Here is a 20139-nt window from a genome sequence, read left to right on the forward strand (position 1 = left end):
TTTGGTCATGTACCGGAGGAAAACCGCAAGCACAATAAACGTGCGTGCACTATTGCTTTCCCACAAGTCTGTGTACGACCAGTGTCAAAATTTGGCCCACATTGCCGGCAGTAAATCTGATTTTTTTCCAGTGAGGGTTGAACTCCACCAAGGCTTCTCTTTGTCACATATATTCTGTTCATTATCTTCATAGACAGAATTTTTCCAGACGTAGCATAGGCAATTGAAGGGGTCCACTTTGGTGATCTCAGTATTAGGTTCAAATATCTTGGGGTCTTGCTCACAAGTGAGGGAAGAAAGACTTTACCGGATTTATATCAATAAATGTAACCTGCCAAATTGGAATTTTTGTGATGTAAAAGTTGAAGTTCTAAAACATTCTATTTAAATCCAGTAACAAAGTATTTGTACTCTGTTACACTCCATAGTAGAGCTGAAAAGCTTTTATTTTTCTCCCACAGAGAAAACCTAATGGAACTGATGATTTGGATTGAAATTCTAAAAACTAGTCCCTCCTTTTTCTCTTCCCCTTCCCACCTCCGCCCTGTAAGAAATGTCTAATCCTTCTAACCAGCACCATATGTCCTCGAAGGCTGCTGGAAAACTCTGAAATCTCCTCCATGTCTCTTAAACAATCGCACGCATCAGAAATGCCAGGCGGCGTCAAATAGACACTCCAGGCCCAAGAGCAGTTCACATTTTCGACCTGAAGATCAAAGCGCCCCTTTTCTCTCCATGCATATCATATTTTTAGATTGATTTTCAAGGACCTGTCCTGGGCGGAGACATGATGGAGATGTTGAGATGTCTTTCATTTTTTTCCTCGCTGTCACATCTTTTGTCCGTATTTCAAAACAATTTAACAGTCTTGAGTTACAAATTTATTGGCACACTTATGAAATAATACACTTCATTTCAGGAATTACAGTGAGCCACCATGTTGGGTTTTTGGGTCTGCACTCTCTGTTTATAATATATTGATTTTGTGATGTTAATTTTTTTTTTAGAATTACAATCTCATCCTACCCTCTCTGTCAGATAACCTACATGTTCCCTAATCGACACTTAGGAGGTAGAGTCCAAATTGTCTTCCATCAGCTTCCCGCATCCTCCAATTCCCTTGTGAGAGCATTCAAAACCCGCAGCTTTTTATGAGCAAAAAGTCCATCAAATGTGTATTCAGTGGCTGTTAATTAGAACAGTGTGTCCCTACTGTATCAGAACGCCAACGTCTTAACGTAACGGAATTACAACTGCACACCGTGAGTCATTTTCGCCATAGTAATGATTAAACGTTGTGTAAATATCTTGTATATTTAATTCACTTTGAGTAAGATTGATAATGTTGGACGCTGTACTTTTCCACAGCTTGTTGTCTTAATTTCAAAATGACTTTTAATGCCATTTATGTCACTGTTCATGTAACTTAATAATGACAATATTGAGTGCTGTTTAATGCTCACAAAGTTGCTACTTGTTTTTCTTTTTTAATACTTCAAATTTCCACTTTTAGTCTTAGTTGATTATATAAAAAGGTATTAAGAATTATGCAATATTTTGCAATTTTATATGATAAAATGTATCTAGCAAATGTGCTCTAAGCAGTGAAGGAAGCGTATGCTAGAGCCTAAAGCCTGTTTGTTTAAAAAAAAAAAAGTCTCTAAAACAAGTGGATGTAGTCTCCTGATTCGTTTTGGACCTTTTGTAGCTGATGTAACGTGAGTACTTCATGTATTTATTTTTATTGTACTCAGACGTACAGAAAAGCCAAACGCTACCCGCAATTTGCGACGTAGCGACGCAATCTAATTGCATTCTAGCAGCTGTCTATGAGAGCTACTAAATTGATTTACTGGCCAATTTTGGCAGACACTAGTAAATGGTCCTCAGCCAAGCCGTAGTGTAAATAGTGTTTTAGATTTGAGGATGTATAAAAGAAAATTTCAAGGAGCCTGTCGGAATGGGTCTGAAGTTGCCGCGGCACGTGTTTACATTACAAAGCCAAAGCTAATCACACAGCTGTATTAGGTTTTATTTGACTATTTTGAGACGCAAAGCTGCAGAGTCCGTGTATACATTCGGCTAAGTGACGGTAGTCACGGTTAGATTTATGTCCAAAGTGTTTCTGTTTGTTTATATCGGCACTGAGTGACACTGTGATTGTCCTTTTCCTGTAAAGGCCTACTATATTGTCCCCCCGCCTGCCCCCTTTTAATACAAATATATACAGACGCTCCCCTACTTACGAACATTCGAGTTACGAACAACGGTACATACGAACATGTCTGCGCGCATGTCAAAAAATGTTCGGAAAGAGATGCTGTAAGTTAGATTTTGTATTGCGCACCTTTTACCGAGTACTGTAGTGCTTCTTTCCGCCGCTAATACCGACGCTTGGCGCTGTGAGAGCTCACCCAGCATTGGAGGCTCAGCAACGTGTCGAGGAGGAGGAAGAAGAAGAAACGCCTGTCGCTCATAGATAAAGCCATCGCACTCTTCGAGCAGCAAGACCCAAATATTGAACGTTGCACAAAGGTTGCAAATCAATTAATTGAATGATGCCATACAGTTCTACCGCATCATTTATGATGAAAAAAGAAGAAAACTGTGCAATCGTCGTTAGATCGCTTCTTTCGGACAGTTTCTAGTAAATCCTCCAGGGAAGATACTCATCAACCCTCATCTTCTTCTCCTCGACCCTCAACTTCTTCCTACATTGAAGTTACGGAGGAGGAAGTAACTTTTGAAGCCCATTCCAGCGACGACGAAGAACCTCTCATGATATAAAATCCTCCTCTTCCTCCTCCTCCTCCTCCATCAAATCCTTAAGCATCGAGTACATCTTCCAAAAGTAAGTTAAACTTCATTTTATTTATCTTATTACGTACATGTACATACTGTGTGTGTCTCTTTCTCTCTAACATACGTAGTACAGTACTGTACATATTCTCTTTAAACATAAATTATAATACAAAATATAGCACTGAAGCAACTTACGAACAAATTCACCTTACGAACGATCGCTCGGAACGTAACTCGTTCGTAAGTTGGGGAGCGTCTGTATATAATAAAAATAATAATAATAATTAAAAAAAAGATATATATATATATATTTTTATTATTCTTTTTTTTATTATTATTATTTTTTTTCTTCTTACTTGAATATGAACATGTAACATTTACACACACACAAACAGCGATTACTTGTGGAAATGCTTGTTCTTACCATAGGTCCCGTTTCTCCTGTATTCCCTTGATCACCCTGTGGTAAAGAATTCATAGGATTAATGTTTTGATATTTTAGGGGGCAACTGTGCTTGTAACTTGAGCTTATCACCACTCGTTTTCCAATTGGTATGAAAAACATACACCTAGCATGTCAAAAGAAAACCCCTGCTCCTCAACCCCCTAGCAGAATTGCAGTAGGAGAAATGAATGGTGGGAGAACAGAAAGCACCACAAGCCAAGGAAGGTTTAATTTCTTGGAAAACCAACAACTACTGCAACTGTGACTGGAAGAGCTGACAATAATCATCAGAAAGTTGGAGCGAGGCAGCTAACGACACTTAATTTCTCTGCACTCCCGCCGCCAGCACAACAAAGATCATCTGCAGCTCCCGCGAAGGCTCTGGCACGGGCATAATTGACAGGCCTTTCTGCTTCTTCTTTTGTCTCACAGAGAGAGCGCAAATCAATTAGTCTGATGCCAGTGACGTGGACATGGAAAATGTTGTGCTCAAATGAAACACGGCCAAGTGTATGTAAATCTATACAAGGAACTATTCTCGTGGGAAGCACAATCATGTTGCGCTTGTCGAGCATTCATTAGGATGGTATGTCTTGGAACAAAGCTTCCCGGCGCACTGAGATTCAAATTGAATTTGACGAGCAACGAAGCTGGAAGACAATAAAAAAAAAAAAATGCAACGTGATCTACAGTTTTATATAGAAATATATATGTATATAACGCTAATGGATATGAGGGGAAAAAATAGATTTGCATTCCTTTTTCATGGCCAATTCGCATCACCACCAATTCATGCACAGCCCTAATATATACATATAGCAATACTCACTGGTACGCCTGCTATTCCCCTTGGCCCATCTTTACCCGTGTCCCCTGGAGGCCCCCGTGGGCCTGGAGGACCCGGGGGCCCCGGAGGCCCTGGTGGTCCTGCTTGCCCCTGATCCCCCTGACCGGCAAAACAAAGATAATGTCAGCCATGTGCAATATTGCGAAACAAAAAGTACTGCAGTTAAATGCTAAGGCGGCGTTTTGATTTCTAGTTCTCGTCATGCACTACACATTACAAGTTGAACTGTACGTCTAGAATGTCCTGCAGAAGTAGCATGAATGCTCATGACTTATCTCGCAGGTTAGCGAGCGAGGGGAGAACAGAAACAAATAACAATCAACAAGAGATGCGAGCAGAGAAAGAAGTGACTCCGAGAGCCTCAGAGACTCCAGCCGCTACCTTAATGAGACGTCGCTTTATAAGCTGCTGGTCAGCGGAAAGAAAGCCGTGATTGATCTTAGGGAAGACCATCTGAGCAGGTCAGAGGCGAGAGAAGGTTGAAGAAGGTTGAGATCCCAGAGGAAGAGGAAGGAGGAGTGGTCGGAAAAAAAGTGAATGCAGAAAAAAAACTGGAATCAGAGGTCTATATGTTCTTAAACTTTTGAGGAGCATCTTCACAGATAATCAGAGAAATCCACACGTCTGCATCGCAAGTGGAGACTTGCGTCGGAAGTCTTTGCTAATTTTTTGGAGCGTAAAGGCTATAATTATGTCTAAGTCTGTGGACTGCATGGGAATTTCTCTGTCTCTGTGAAAATGCCGCCAACATCATCATCATCATCATCATCATCTACATCCTTCATTGTCCCTGCTGCAAAGTGGAACCCCAGGAGCTGCTCAATGTACAAACACCAAGATGGATTGCGAAACCTTGCAAGCTGCTGTCCACTGGCAGGAAGCGGCGTTAGCGCTCACTGAAACAGCACAGATGGCCACATTGATGGATTTAAGGATTTGTGGTGAACCATTGGCATGAACTTTAAAACAGCACTTTGCCACATAGGTTCACCAGCATAGTATTTTTCTTGGCGTTTCCGCTGTTCATTTGAGCATCAATGGACACAAACCAGACCGCGTCTCAGTTTAGAGATTCTGCTTCTTGTTCCAGAAGGCCGCATATTAGTGGGCTGTAGGCCACCGATGCTTTCAAGGTGGGGGACATTTTGGAAGGAAAGTTGTGACAATGGAGGGCCAAATATGGGCGCGGTCCTGGCGAGGTGCAGCGGAGGGGTGCCACTGTGCGAACAGGTGACGCTGCCGCCGACAAACCTTGACGGTCAGGATCTGATTGCTGTGCAAAGCGGCTAACGTGGGGAGACCAGGCAATCCCTAAAGGGGTAAACATGGCACAACGCACAACATTCAAGACATTCCAACACTGAGCAACAAAACAATGGATGTGTGAGCGCTATGATCGAGCACCCAACGGACAAACACACAAAAAGTCTTATGGACCCATGCCTGAACTTGATCAGAAAGTCAGTCACATTGACATGGAAAAGGGTGTGAGGGCCTGTTTGTATTAATCTTAGTCTTGTGAGGTTTCACATATTGGATTTCAAACATGCATCATTTAAATTATTATTTTTTTTAAATAAATTGTGTGTCCCATGGCGCTGCAATATAATCACCACATAATCATTCCCTGTTGTTTGTGCCACATGCTATAAACAGATGGGGCGTTTGTTGACATGATTATCACACAACTGACTTTGAACTCCAACGTGGTGGTAAATTGAGACGCGATGTTGTTCTGACATCAAGGAAATTCGAGCAAACGCTTCCCAAATTACCCGGTCAACAATCCTCATGACAGACACCATCCACTCATGGAAATAGAATCAAGAAGGAAAACATTGGGGTTTGTCATTTATAACTGGAAACAACCTTTAATCCCAATCCAGCAATGTTTGAATCATTTAGGGTTCACATGCTTGGTTAGAACTAAAAGTTCACTGAAGTTTACGTGCAACCACTCGGTTCTTTCGTGCCCTTTACAGCCACAAGAGCGGACATGGCATGTGCAAAGTGTGACTGACATACTATATCTAATGGCTCTTAATTCTTTTATCAACACTTTCCAGAGGATTTTTGAAACTTTTATCCCCCCATTTATTTGGTAATTCTCAACTCAACTTTATTTATACAGGCCTTTAAAAGCACCACCGCTGCATAAAAAGTGCTGTACACGTAGCAAAAATTTGTCATACAACAAGACAGTTAAAATAATAAATTAATAATAAGAAAACAGTAAGTAGTAAGTAGTAGTCTCATTCTAAGTCAAAAGCCAAAGAATAAAAATGTGCTTTAAGGCGAGTTTTAAAGATGGGCAGCGAGGGGGCTTGCCTAATGTTTAGTGGGAGATCATTCCAAAAACTGGGAAAGGCTCATCCCATCTGAGCCTGCGCTTATTCCTCGGTACCTCCTGAGGGAGGACTGGCTGACTCCAAAATGAAGTGCATTACAGTAATCCATCCCAGAAAGCGTCTTTCTTGCTCAGAGGGACACGGGTCTGACTGTCATTTGCATTGCAGTGGAAGGAAAAAAAAAAAAAGTTTTCTTAAGATGGAACCCAAGAGCAGCAGATACAATGGAAACAGCAGAGGCCCCAGAATTGAACCCTGTGGAACACCATACAACAGTGAAACTCAGAGCATCTAAGGAAATAGACTCTAAACCACTCAAGAGCACTACCACTAATGGCCACCTGGTACTGCAAACGAGCCAATAAGATACTGTGGTCCACTATATCTATTTTTTCCCCCCATTTAACCTTTATTTAACCAGGAAATTTCCCACTGAGATAAAAACAAAAGTATTTCAAGGGAGTCCTGTCGAGGTAGCAATAAACAGTTACATATTGAACATATTGGTTTATTATACTTACACTATATGCTAGTTTATTATTCTTGAAAATGGCGCAGAGGCCGACATACTTTTGTCAGCGGAGAGTTGCGATTCAGGTCTGCGAGCACATTTGACCACAAGCGGCTTAAAAAAAAAAAGGAATCACATCTGCGGTTTTGAGTTATTTTACTTTCATTCAGAGATTGATCTTCCTATACATTTCACGAGGAGATCAAATCTGGCCAATCCAAACATGTCTTTGGTGCCATCATTCTGGTTTTGCAAAGATAATTCAAAACGCATGGCTCATTGAGACGTTGGTCTTTCAAGGGCATGCGGGCTGCTTCCAGAAAGAACACAGCCGTAGATATGCAACACACAACAGCCATAAGTGGTATTGAAGTGCAAATATCTTTCAAGTTATTGACAACCTCAAACATCTTGAAGACAGAAAAGGAAAACTGGATTACGGTCAAGGCGAATGCACGATACAAAAAAGTTGCAAGAAGCTAATTGGGAGCGATGCGCAAAGGCTCAAACTGCCTTTTGGTTTTTATCTCGTGTTAGCGACATTTATCATTTTGAAACACTAAAACAAAGCGGACCTCTGGAAGAGAAAACAAAATCTTTACTAGGTATGGTGACGCTGGACTACCAGGACAATGCACAAGTCCTAACCATTCACAGATTTTCTGCAAGAAAAAACCCAAAACAAAAAACAACTCAAACGGATGTTGGTTATTCGCTGATCTGCCTCCAGCGGAGCAAACGGAAAAGCAGCTACAAGGACAATCAGCAACAGCCGCCACATCGGACGCCGGCCAGAAACACGCATCCTTTCAACCACACCAGAAACAGTTGCAAGCCCACTTACAGGCGGCAAGCCTTGTCTGCATCTGTGGCCAGGATTAGCGGCAACACGCACAGATGGGTTCAATACATTTAAGAGAGGAGTCGTACGCATGCGATGGCCTCAGATTTGACATCGATACGATGAGGCACTTTTATCCGCCGCCCAGTTCGAGCCAACACTGGAAGTGACATAACACCAGACTCCAAATCAAGCAGAAAAAATGTCGAATTCTTCGCATTCAGGAGTCACAGGTTTGTCCCGCTGCCAAATGAGATGCCACCCAGGAACCCTGGCAGCTGAAGCGCGTGGCCAAGTCTTGCATTTTAACTCTGGTCGCATGTTTGGTGGTGAAACGTTTGTTATCGGTTTGTTTGCTTAACCTTCGATTTGGAACTTGGCCTTTCACCTTTGGGCCCAACAAATGGCGGACCTGACATGTGGGCAGCAGGCATTGTGGAAAACTCTGCGGGCCATGTGCTGATTCTCTTTGGCACAGATGCGAAGCAACCTTAAAGGACCCTCACCATTAAAATGATTGTCTCATTGCCTGATACCACACATATGCACTATGACTGATCGAGTTAAACAGATTTAAAAAAAAAAATAAAAATAAATAGCTTACCAAAATTACTAAAAGAGTGTACAGTTAGGGTGATCAGATTTTCAATATTAAAAACCAGGACACCATTTTACTGAAAATCAAATACAATGAATTATCACCAGGAACTATTCATAACAAATGTAATTGCTAGTCAATCTAGAGACCAGTGGATGTGTTATTACGTTAGCTAATGCTAAATGCTATATTGGTTGACAGTTCAGCAGCACTGAACAACTCAGAGCACTCGCCATTAATCAACCTTTTCTGCTCCGTCCCACAACTTGTGACATTTGAAACACGTCACCGAAAACGCTCAGCTCGCATTCGAGCAGACTACATTTCCCATAATTCTTAAACACAGAAGCAGTGAGTGTGGAGTAGGATATGTGTATGTGTATATACGTGTAGGTGTTGTGAATATGTACGTTTTTAATAAGTACCGTATGTTTTGAGTTTTTTGGTCATGTCTGTTTTTTTGTGTGTTGTGATGGAATTATATTTGTTTTGTTTACATAGACCTTGGTTTAGCTTGTCTGTCAGATTTTTTTAAATTTAATTTTTTATTGGTTTGGTTTTTTGGGGGTTTGTTGGTTATATTTGTGACGTTTGTCTTTTGTGTTGTGATGAATGGTATTTCTCTTGGTTAGATTATTATGTTGGTCAGATTATTTGTCTTTTTTTTTTTTATACATTACAACCCATTTTACTTGACAAATACGCAATAAACTCATAAATGACCTTTACATTAGCTCAAAGTAGCCCAGACAGTAAACAAGGACTCGAAGAGTTCATTGAAAATCCGCTTAGTTTTGATATCAAAACTTGGGCAGGCAGAGCGCCACGTTTATCCGTGGGGGCTTCAAGCTGACTCCCCGTGTTACACGACAGCCGGTTTGACGCAAGGTCAGACGGCCCTTGCCCCTTTCCGTCTGTATTTGTTGCCCAAAAAAATTCCCTCCGGCTACATACAGCATACCGGCTCATCTAACAGGCACAATCAATAGGTCACTCTGGGGAGGTAATACGATTTGGATAACAGCTCTTGTTGTCCTTCATATGCGACTGGATGTTCATTTGTGCCCATTTGAGAACAATGCTGCTGCAAATTGGACGTTAATGAAATACTATCTGGAAGTGGACAGTTTATTTATTGACTCTGGAAGACAAATAGGGTTTGGCTGGTCCTTGTTACTGAGCTGTCAGGCCCGCTGCTCCCTCGGAGGTATGAATCATCTAACTGATAGAGACAGATGACTCCATTTCCTAGGTTAAAAGGGTACAAATTATGGGCAAGCGTGAAATCCTAGCCGAAAGGACGTGGTTTACTCCGGTCAGCTTGTCTGGAGAGCAATACTCCTACCATTTTACTCTTTTGTAGTGGTTTACTTCAAATTGAAGTCAACCAAAGCAATAGCAGTTATTACCACGGGCACGTGTGAAGTCTAACGAGAGTCTGTGTAATACAAGCTGCATGGCGTGTCATATTGAGAATGCTAATTCAATTTCACAGGGAAGGCCATTTGTATGGACTTCAAAATGCTATGAAACGCAATGCTGTGCAATGCGTGTTGCAAGCCGCCCGGAGCGAAGCTGACAAACTTATCGGTGACGTCTGAGTGGGCGCCGGCAAGGGATTGGAATCAGATCCACTCGGGAGATGGCTGCTTCTAGTGACAAGACAAGGCTGAGTGCTGTTCTTTCAGACTCAACCTTGGCTTGTGCCGCCATTAAAATGCAATTAAGAGCATTCCCATGAGGAAGTGACAAATAGTGAGTTCATGTGAGTCAGCACGGTCTCGTGTAAACAAAACCTGGACGACTGGCGAGTGGATCAATTTGTGACCGTTGTTTAAGAGAAATGAAGTTCATTTCAGAGCTTGTCATGCAGGACGACGCACTCACATAATCATCATTTAGACTCAACGCACACTTAGGCGTGCCAAACAGGATCAACATTTTTCAACAGATTTATACGAAACGGTTTTGAACCAAAATGTGAGTCAAAACAGACAGCAGTGCATATTATTCAAAAAATAAATCAACTTGCACTTAAAATAATTTCCATAACATAAATTTCAAGTACTGAATGAACAATTATGCTTTTAGAATTTATGTAGCATAATCCCGAATTAAAATAATTGGTGGCTCTCATGCTATTTTGTCAGAGCTGGAAACTTCATATTCGTTTATGTATAAGGTAAGTTTCTGTGTTCTAGAGATTCTAATGAAGGGCTGCAGGTGTCCATCTGTGTTTCCGCTCATTTTGGTGTATTTTATCTTAAGTGGCACTGGGAATGCTGGTCAATTCCACGCTTCAGATTAAATGGTTGTCCATGCCGGTCTGGATGTGACTTTTAAAAAAATTGATTGAAATATTTATTGACAACAAACATACGAGACAACTGCTGCCAAAGGGATAACAACACAATAAAGCCGTGGGCTTATTTCTATCGATAGCGATTTAGACGCTTGATTCAGGTCAGAGGTCAGCAATCTACCGTAAAAAGAGCCATTTTAGGCAAAACGAATACACAAAAATCTGTCTGGAGCCGCAAAACATTTGAACATTGTGATGAAGTGAACAGTGTGTTAGTGTTAGTCTCATGTACGGAGTGCCCAAGAGCTAATTAGAGCTGCACCACAACACAAAAATATGCAGCATCCATTACATGGAGATTCATTTTTTTGTACCTTTTGGATTTTTGGGGGGTCATTTTTTATACATTTTTAGACCTTTCTGCCTTTCTGTCAAATTTTTTACTTTTTTGATAATTTTATGGACACATTAGGGTAATTTTCTTTCTCCCTTTTTTGGACATTTTATGGCTATTTAAAAAAAAAAAAAAACTTTTTTTCTGCATTTCTCAATATTCTGATATTTTGGCAATTTTGTTCTTGGACATTTTATAGCTTCTTTTTGATTGTTTTCTCACTTCATTTTAATTTAATGTTTTTGTTAATCACAAAGATGGCAATTTTCTGCCTTCCTTTGTTTTTGGACATTTTATGGTTGCCTTTTTGAACATTTTCTTTCCTGCCCTTTTAACTCATTCACTGCCATTGACGGCTATAGACGTCAAAAATTCATTTGAACTATTTCTATTAGTTTCACATTTTTTCCACTTTTGTTAACAAGAGTATGAAAACCTAGATTTTTTTAATTGTACATTTAGAACAGATATAAAATGTGTGATTAATCATGAGTTAACTAGAGAAGTCATGCGATTAAGTACGATTAAAATTTTTAATCGCCTGGTGCCCCTAATTTTTTATATATTTAAAAAAAAGAAAATATTATTAAAAAAATGAATGGAATAAAAATAAAATTATTGTTTAAAAAAAAAAGATTAAAAAATATATAATAAATAATTAAAATTATATATATATATATATATATATATATATATATATATATATATATATATATATATATAAAAAAGATTATTAAAAATTAGGGGCGTCAGGCCAGGTAATTAATCGCATGACTTCACTTGTTAACTCACGATTAATCACAAATCTTATATCTGTTCTAAATGTACAATATTTTTTTTCTAAGTTTTAATACTCTTTTAACAAAAGTGGAAAAAAATGTGAAACTAATTGAAATAGTCAAAATGAATTTTTGGACGTCTATAGCCGTCAATGGCAGTGAATGAGTTAATTAATTTTTTTTTCTTTTTGGCAATTTTATGGACATTTTATGGTAATTTTCTGCATTTCCTCTTCCTTTTTGGACATTTTGAGGTATTAAAAAAAAAAAACTTTTTCATCTACCTTTTGTCTCTCTTTCTAATATTCAATTATTCACTTTTTATCTAAATAATAATTTTTTTAAATAATATTTTATCTAAAAAATAAAAATGTCAAAAAAATATTAATTTATATAATTTTTGGGGGGAGATTTGGAGCCACAAGAAAGGGGACTCAAGAGCCACATGTGGCTCCAGAGATGCAGGTTGCCCTAGATGTCAAACAACAGAGCTGGGAATGATTATAACGCTGGATCTGAGGATGGGCCCTTGTCTTTTAAGGTCATCTGCACGTTTTCTACCCCTTTTGGTTTCCAAATAAGCAGCCATGTCATTCTTGTTGTATTTGGCTACAGCCACAGGACACACAATCCCAAGAATTTCATGCATCCCAAGCCCGTTGCCCACACGTTGCCGAGGGAGACACAGTCATCGACGTAAGGCACATACCCGTGGTCCCTGGTCGCCTTGATCCCCCTGCAAAGATGACGAGAAAGACAATTTCATCTCCAGTGCACACTGCTCAATAATGGTTAATAATAAGCCAAGACTAACAGTGAACTAACTCAGAACACATTGACGAAGCGGAATAACGCAGGAGCCCACAACTATTCATTGCGGTGGGGAGTGTTATGATAAGAGAAGGTGACGGGCGGCGGGTATGCGAGACAAAGACAAGTTGCAGCATGGGGAGGTTTTGATGGATTTGGCAAAGGGGCGGCGTGAATAAGCGTTGCCAGGTGAAACATTTTGCACCAGACTCCTGCCTGTTTGGACTTCAATAGGAAATGCCATTGATTATAAAGACGAATTGCACCGGCCACTGACTTCAACACTTTGTAACTACCGCGCTTCTCTAGGTAGCGTTCAGCCAGAGTCAACCAAGCGAGGTGTCAATTCTGGACAGGACTTTTACGCAGAGATCTACTCAGCGCCTGAGTGAATTCAAACAAAATAGCTCCCGGAATTCTCTGCATCATTGGAGCCAGATTTAACAGAAAACCGGTGGAGGACGGCCACGCTGCTGCACACTTCTTGGGTGGGAGACTGTGCGCAGTTGTTTCTCATTTCATGTCACTGCAGATAAAGAGGTTCACGGGAGAGGCAATATCAGGCGGCTCATTCCCGATGCTCAGCAAACATCACCAACTGGCGCCGCTTCTGTTTCCAGAATCACTGCTAACCACAAGAAGTCATTAAACGGACCAAAATGCACACCCTTGTTGGACTTTGGTGTTGCTTACATATACCATTTGGATCGATAAAAGGCATTGATCATCCCAATTAGTGTTTTAGGGATTTATTCAAATGAGTAAATCCAGGGCCTTCATTTTAGTCTTGGAGCCAAACATTTAGCTCACCAAGTCGTGCACACAATGCGGTTCATATTGCTGGCTTCCACTGTTGTTTTGTGGGGGGATGCTTAGTGGAGCATGGAAGGGCTTCATCTGGCTCTCACTTTAGAATTTTCAGTGATGTGGATTTGTCAAACGGCAGGAGCATTTTAGTATCCTGTCCCCGACATTCGCACATGCAAAAAGGCAACTGTATAAGTTGTTAGACACTAAACTGAGTAAGCTACTTTGAAAAATAGAAATTGTTAAGGTGTTTTTCATACGCAAACAAAAATAAAGATGGATAAACATTATGGGCATGAAGTAACATAACAACAATAAATACAATATTTACCTTTTCACCCTTTGGACCTGCAGTTCCCTGTAAAAGAAAAGAAAATATGACTTCAACAACAAATGAGGAAGATTAAAATCAACCTTACAATATAGGACAAAACGTGCACTTGTTGTTTTTCACATTTGGGGGATGGACCAGTGACCAGTAAACAGACTGCAAAGATCATAAACAAGAGGATTTAGAAAAATGTGGGCCTATTTATATAATATAATAATAATTCAAGTATGATCACCATTCAGCGGCTTTCGTTCGTCATTTTGAGGTTTTGGAAAATCTTACATCGGAGGAGTTAGTGCAGGATTAGGGAAGAGCAAGCTGACTAATTGACCACCCACTTCGACACAAGGATGCCATGTCGACAGCCACCAAGATTAATGCGCCATATATTATCTGAGCTTATATTCACTGTGAGATGTACACATAAGCAGTAAAGTATCAAAGGCGATAGGCTTACAGACAAATAGCACACATGTCTGAATTTGTAACCCCCTCATTCTTCTATGGATTCAAATAAATCTATTTTTCTCTCAAAAGTTTGAAGTGAAGCGTCCATTGTGAAACTGCAATCAAGATGCTGGGCCATTCAATACGTGAAAATCGATGCCGGCACGCCAACAATTTGAGCTTGCTCAACACATTTGGAGCTGGAATTGGAAAAATAACAATGGGTACATTCAAATTGGTTTGCTTTGAGTAACTTTTTAGAGGCTGCAATACATAAGAGCCCATCAGTTTGGATGTCCTTTTGTTTGCAGGCGAAGTCAAGGGTCTATCCTGAAAATGCAAGACCACTCTTCCTGTGCTCATTTTCATATTAACATCATGTGCAAGTCATCAGCCTGCACCTGCCCTCAGACAAGCCCAGGAGAAAGTACAGGGTTATTTAAAGACTAACAAGACTCCAGCGAACCCCCCCGTTCCCCTACAAAGATTGTTTCAAAGTGTATTTCACTAAAATAGCAGCAGGTGTCTATTTAGCACGTTGCTTGTGCAGCTTGTGTTTTTTTTTTCTGTCTTCCCCCAGGAAGCTTTCTGATCCCCCACCTGTGAGTGCTTCTCATATTTTTTTTTTTACTGCACCAACAAAAGCAGTCTCTCTCTAACTGCCACACACACACACACACACACACACACAATGATGTATGATTTGTTCAAGAGCGGTCGCCATGGTAACAAGTTGCTAACTTCAAGTCTGCTTATGAAAGGGCAAAGAAACTTAAAAAAATCAGGTTCCAGCTCTAAATATGTCGTGTTGATGTGCCAATGCCAATGATGTCACCTTTGACCTCATTGGTGGAAAAAGTAAATTTCCAAGACCTTCCAAAAGTCCGTCACTACACCCACACACACACACACACACACACACACACACACACACACACACACACACACACACACACGCACACACGCACACACACACACACACACACACACAAAATGATGTACTGTACATCTTTTGCCACTTAATGCTGGGAAACCACAAGAAGATTTGTAACAGAATTTCCCGTGTGCGTATCGTCTGATTTTATGGCCGAGCGTTGGATGCCGATGATGCTACTTTCCTATCCAGATACAAATCTCGCTTCTTGAGTCTCTCGCAGCCAAACCGTGACCACTGTGTCTCCTGTACTGGACCGAACGAGATATTGATGTTTAAAGAAAAAAAAAAAACCCGTTACCACCTTAGAGGGAAAAAAAAAAGGAAGGAGGAAAATATGAAAGGCATAAACTTAGCGGGGGCCAAAGCCACAAGCAACATGGAGAGTATCAGCATTTAAAGCGCACAATATAACTTACTTGACTTCATATTACTGGTAGAGTAAACGACGCCTAATGAAAAGATCCTGGTAGGTTTGACTGCGACTCCAAAGAATATTTTTATATGCCGTGTGTCTGTTTACCTTTTTATTAATAAGAAGCTGCTTTTGCTTTCATTTTATGCGCATTGGTTTTATGCCACATCAAAAATGCATTTCAAAAATATTATAACAACTTGTCTGGAAACTAAATGTCAATACGAGTGTTTATCCCAAACTGAAAAAAAAAAAAATAAAAATCATTTCAATCTGACCTTTCACTTTGTTTACATTACATTCAGATTTTTATATCGACAAGTGGGTGGAACTTGTCAATCTGGCTACACCCCGACAGCCAAAATGTACTTTTAGTCATAATTTTGTGGCTGGAAACTAACACCGTGTTGATGCAGGGGAAGACTAAACTATTGATTTAAACTACCAGCTGCATGAAAGTCAGCTACGTGAAGCGCTACACGACCAACAGCCCAGAATCCATTCATGCTGGATCCCACTTCCAATGGCAAATAAACCTTTGCAATAAGACAGGCTGTGTTGCTGCAGTTGTCGTGGACACGAGCGAAATCATTCTTGCGGGTTTGGCCGCCTCTTTCGACAAGACGCAGAAAGGGGATGGCGCTCGGGACCTTGCTGGACCTGGCTTGTAGTTGTTTTCATCACAGTGGCCCGGTAAGCGTAGCCAGGTCCAGAAAAGCCATCCATCAAACCAGAGCTCCGGATCCTTATTGGAGGCGCCGGGCCAAGTGGCCTGCCAGCACATGGATCCAATCAGCTCACCGTGGAGCGCTTTTTTACGGCCTCGTCTTTACAGGCGCGACCAGCTCCACAACATTAATAAGCATGTGTATATGCAGGAAGCTAAACAAAGCCATCCTCGAGTGTTGACAGCAAATGAACAACGGGAGGTTTGGTGGAATCCTGGCCAACACTCGACAACCTAAAGTGGCCTCGCTTTGTTTCCATATATTCAAACAAAAAGTAGACCGAGTTCAATGTTTCTCAGTCTATCAAGTAGACATTTTGATCAAGAGAGCATAAGCTATAACTCCTGACAAGACCAGGAGATATACTGTATGTCAAAGCAATAAAGGTCTGTAAAAATGATTCCGTTTTATGACGTGTCAACGCCATGGTGACGGTTTAGGGAAATGTCATATTTTGGGTCGAGATAATTACTCCCTGATGCTCAGGTGACCTTCACTGGCTGTCATGCTTGCAATAATGAGCACATGGTTAAGGTTAGGAGATGATCGAAGTCTTGACTGGCAGGAGAACATGTGAAGCTTGCGGTTGGAAACAGAGGCGGAGGAAGCCACTCGCCGTCTCCCACCGAGGCGTTTGGCTCGTCGGTCATGTGGACGTCGCCTCATTTCATTTGGTGCGTAAAATCACACGTCCTTCGGCCACTAGAGGGCAACGACAGCAAATCGACGTGGAGGTAAAAACACCTTTACATACGGAACCGAGGAGGGCTTCCTATTAATGATCATTGTTTGAAGGCGAACTTGCTAATGTTTTCTGTGCCAGAAGTTAAATACATGCATATTATTTCTGTATAAGAAAAAATTGGATATTGCCATCTTGACGCCATCTTGTGTTCAAAAAAGACATTTAAAAGTTCCGATGGGAGAGCTTTGTCCCAGTCCTCTGCCTGGGTTCTGTCATTTACTCAATTTGGAAGGAAGTGCTTGCTCTCACTAGTTTTCCCTATTTTAATCTTAAATGCGGCATTCTGATTAATATTGCGTTCGTGGAATATGAATTAAGCAGCAAAATCCCCCTGTTTCTATCTATCTCAGGGGCGGCCATTTTGTCACTTGCAGTCAAGTGAAAATGGCATCAAGTTAGTCAGGTAACGGACAATTATGGTTCAGCTGCAGAAAACAGGTGACCTGTGATTGGTCGTTACCTGCGCAACTGTGATATCATTTTCAGTCAAAAGAAAGTGGCAAAATGGCCGCCGCCTGAATGGGTTAAAAACAAATGCTGATTGTACATATTTGGGCTGGTTTCGCTTTTAATATAAGATTTTGATGATGGATAGAAGGAGAGCACTCATTTAAGGACAAAAAAAATTACTGTACAGGCGAACTAGTCCAACCCCTAACACATGGATTAAGCGGTGTGCCCATATTTGTCCGCGAGTTATTCCAAGCCCCGTCGTGCTTTTTGACACGATGGAGGCTGTTGGCACCTGTTTCCAATCTTCATGCCACAGGGCTAAGCAGCTACTGGCTATCTCCCATAGAGCCATTTGAGCTCCATCCACCTTCTCGTCTACCTCTTGGCAAGAAATGGGAAATTAGCTTCTTTCCCAGCGTATCAAACTATTCCTTTACACACGCAAAGAAATAAGTGCAATCTTCTCGAATTGCGATGATTTTCCAAAAAACGTCCCATCTGGATGCAGCAAATGCAAATCCATTGTGGCTGGCTGGGGCAAAAGTTTTGCATATAAAAGGCTGCTGCGGGCATCATTAGTGGAGAAAGTGCTCAATGTTGGAAAGGGTTTCAAGCCGAGCAGTAAAAACAAAACAAAAGGGAATTTATACACCTCCATCTGTTACTGGTGCAGCACACGAGCCCCTGAGACTTTTTTAACTGTTGGAGGACACGCATGCGAGCAATCAGAGTCGAATGGGCACAGGCGGACGACCACAAGCGGCTGGTGCTCGTCGCTCCAATTTGGACGGAGAGGTTAGGCCCGGCTGGGGAAACCGCACTGGAAAAGCGACTTGGAATTGCATCTGGTTCCCATATCCACAGTGTGTCACAATTAGCCAGCCCAAAATGACAATATACTGTATTGTGTGAGTTGGAATGAGCCACTATGGAAACTTCTAATAAGATTTGTTGCCAGTCTTTATATGCTAACGTGTTGGGGATTAGACGTCCCGCTCACAGGTTTGGGGAGACTTTTGAATTGCTTTAAATAAAGTGCAGGTGCAAGAAGTGTTAATACAGATGCTGTATAATTCATTCTAAATGACACACGTCCTTTGATCAGGATTACTGGATCAGTTGAGCAGCAGTTATAAATTGGGATGGGCGAGTACCGGTACCAAGTATTGGTATTGAGCCTGTTAAATTCAGACGGGCACTTTCACTGGTTCTTTTGAATAACCAGGAGACTGCATATTCTCAGTTGAGCTATTTACTGGATGCCAGAAAGATCGAGTACACAGCTGTGGAGCCTTATCTGCTGAATGTGGAAGAAGGTCTAATCTATTCAAAATGATCACTACTCTTATACTGTCTTGGCCACCCACCATCTGAAAATGTGTGACCTGATAAGTGCGCAAAAGTGCAGATAGATACAAAGGGGCTAAGGCAGGACAGGTCACAACGACACAACGGCCTGGTTCAAGTCAACTATGTAATCATTAAGAGGCCGATTATGCAATGATCTCCATGCCTACAGGTCTATTAGGCAATAGCAATTTATGCTCAGCAATCTGTCCACATCATTTTAATACTTCCACATGCATACACGTGAAAAAACAAACAAAAAAAACACACAAGTGGAAAATCCAAGTCTTGGTGAAGCAGCAGCTTCTGAGTGATCTCCTCATATGATTTTATTTGTCAGATCCAGAATCCGCGCGAGCGGGGCTGAGACCACCTGGGCTCACTTACTTCCCAGGACCCCGGGAGCAAGCGTGTGCAAAGGCTCCCAGGATTATCTTGCGACTTTTACAGCTAAGTCAGCACATGCGAATTAGACGTGTTCAATCGCACTTGCCTCGGGACGATAAATAATAGCAACGGCACACGCACACTCAAAGTTCCCGTGAGATAAGCCGATTTTCTATGCATGGATTTGTCTTCATATTTGAAGTTTTCCATCTGCTCAAGGGAGGAAATCTGCGATGTGCCGGATGTGTAATGAGGTGAGAAAACGGCTACCGGTGCCACTCACTGGCCGAGGGGAGAAGTTTTGATTCTGACAGCAGATTTGTCAGAATAATACAACATTGACTTTTATTTGTTGTAGCTTTTTAACACACATCTATGAAGGGGTGCACTTGTTTTTTACCCTCTGTTGGATGGGCACAAACATGCAAGTGTCCAACATGAAGAGTGGCGATACCTGGCTGGACCCAATCAACCCCCCCAAAAAAATGCACCCAAATGTCACGTTTCAAGAGGAGTCTGGCTATTTACTTCCTGTTTCGGCAACGTGGCCTCATTAGCTGTAGATTGCAACAGGAAATGAGGATCAGCTGCACTTGAGTTGATTTGTGTGTGTGTGTTTTGTACCTTTGTGTCTTTAAGTAGAAGATGCAAAGCAGGCATACTTACAGGAGGCCCTGAAAAAGACAACAACAACAAAAAAGACTTATTTTGTGTATCATGTACCCATGAAAGAGGTGTGTTAGAAAATGTGTTTTCTCTGAAAATCCGAGGAAACATTTGTAGCTGGCTTTACATTTACAACTACAAGGGACTGTGCGCTTGTTAAAACCCTCGCCAACCCTTCCCATGTTATTTTGTGAGGTGACAC

The 20139-nt window shown here is 41.2% G+C and overlaps 1 protein-coding gene across 1 annotated transcript in view; it reads right to left on the bottom strand.

Annotated features, from left to right (window-relative positions):
* Positions 1–20139, bottom strand: part of col25a1 (collagen type XXV alpha 1 chain) — a 79104-nt gene that overhangs the window by 23685 nt on the left and 35280 nt on the right. Inside the window, exons 4-10 of the mRNA XM_077544889.1 lie at positions 19938–19945; positions 13816–13842; positions 12577–12603; positions 5346–5405; positions 4476–4547; positions 4077–4193; positions 3227–3262 (exon numbers count right to left, since the gene is read on the bottom strand). Of these exons, the coding sequence (XP_077401015.1) occupies positions 3227–3262; positions 4077–4193; positions 4476–4547; positions 5346–5405; positions 12577–12603; positions 13816–13842; positions 19938–19945 (347 nt within the window). The remainder of the gene's footprint in view (positions 1–3226; positions 3263–4076; positions 4194–4475; positions 4548–5345; positions 5406–12576; positions 12604–13815; positions 13843–19937; positions 19946–20139) is intronic.

This window comes from Vanacampus margaritifer, chromosome 15 (assembly GCF_051991255.1).
Source record: "Vanacampus margaritifer isolate UIUO_Vmar chromosome 15, RoL_Vmar_1.0, whole genome shotgun sequence".
NCBI classification, from domain to species: Eukaryota; Metazoa; Chordata; class Actinopteri; order Syngnathiformes; family Syngnathidae; genus Vanacampus; species Vanacampus margaritifer.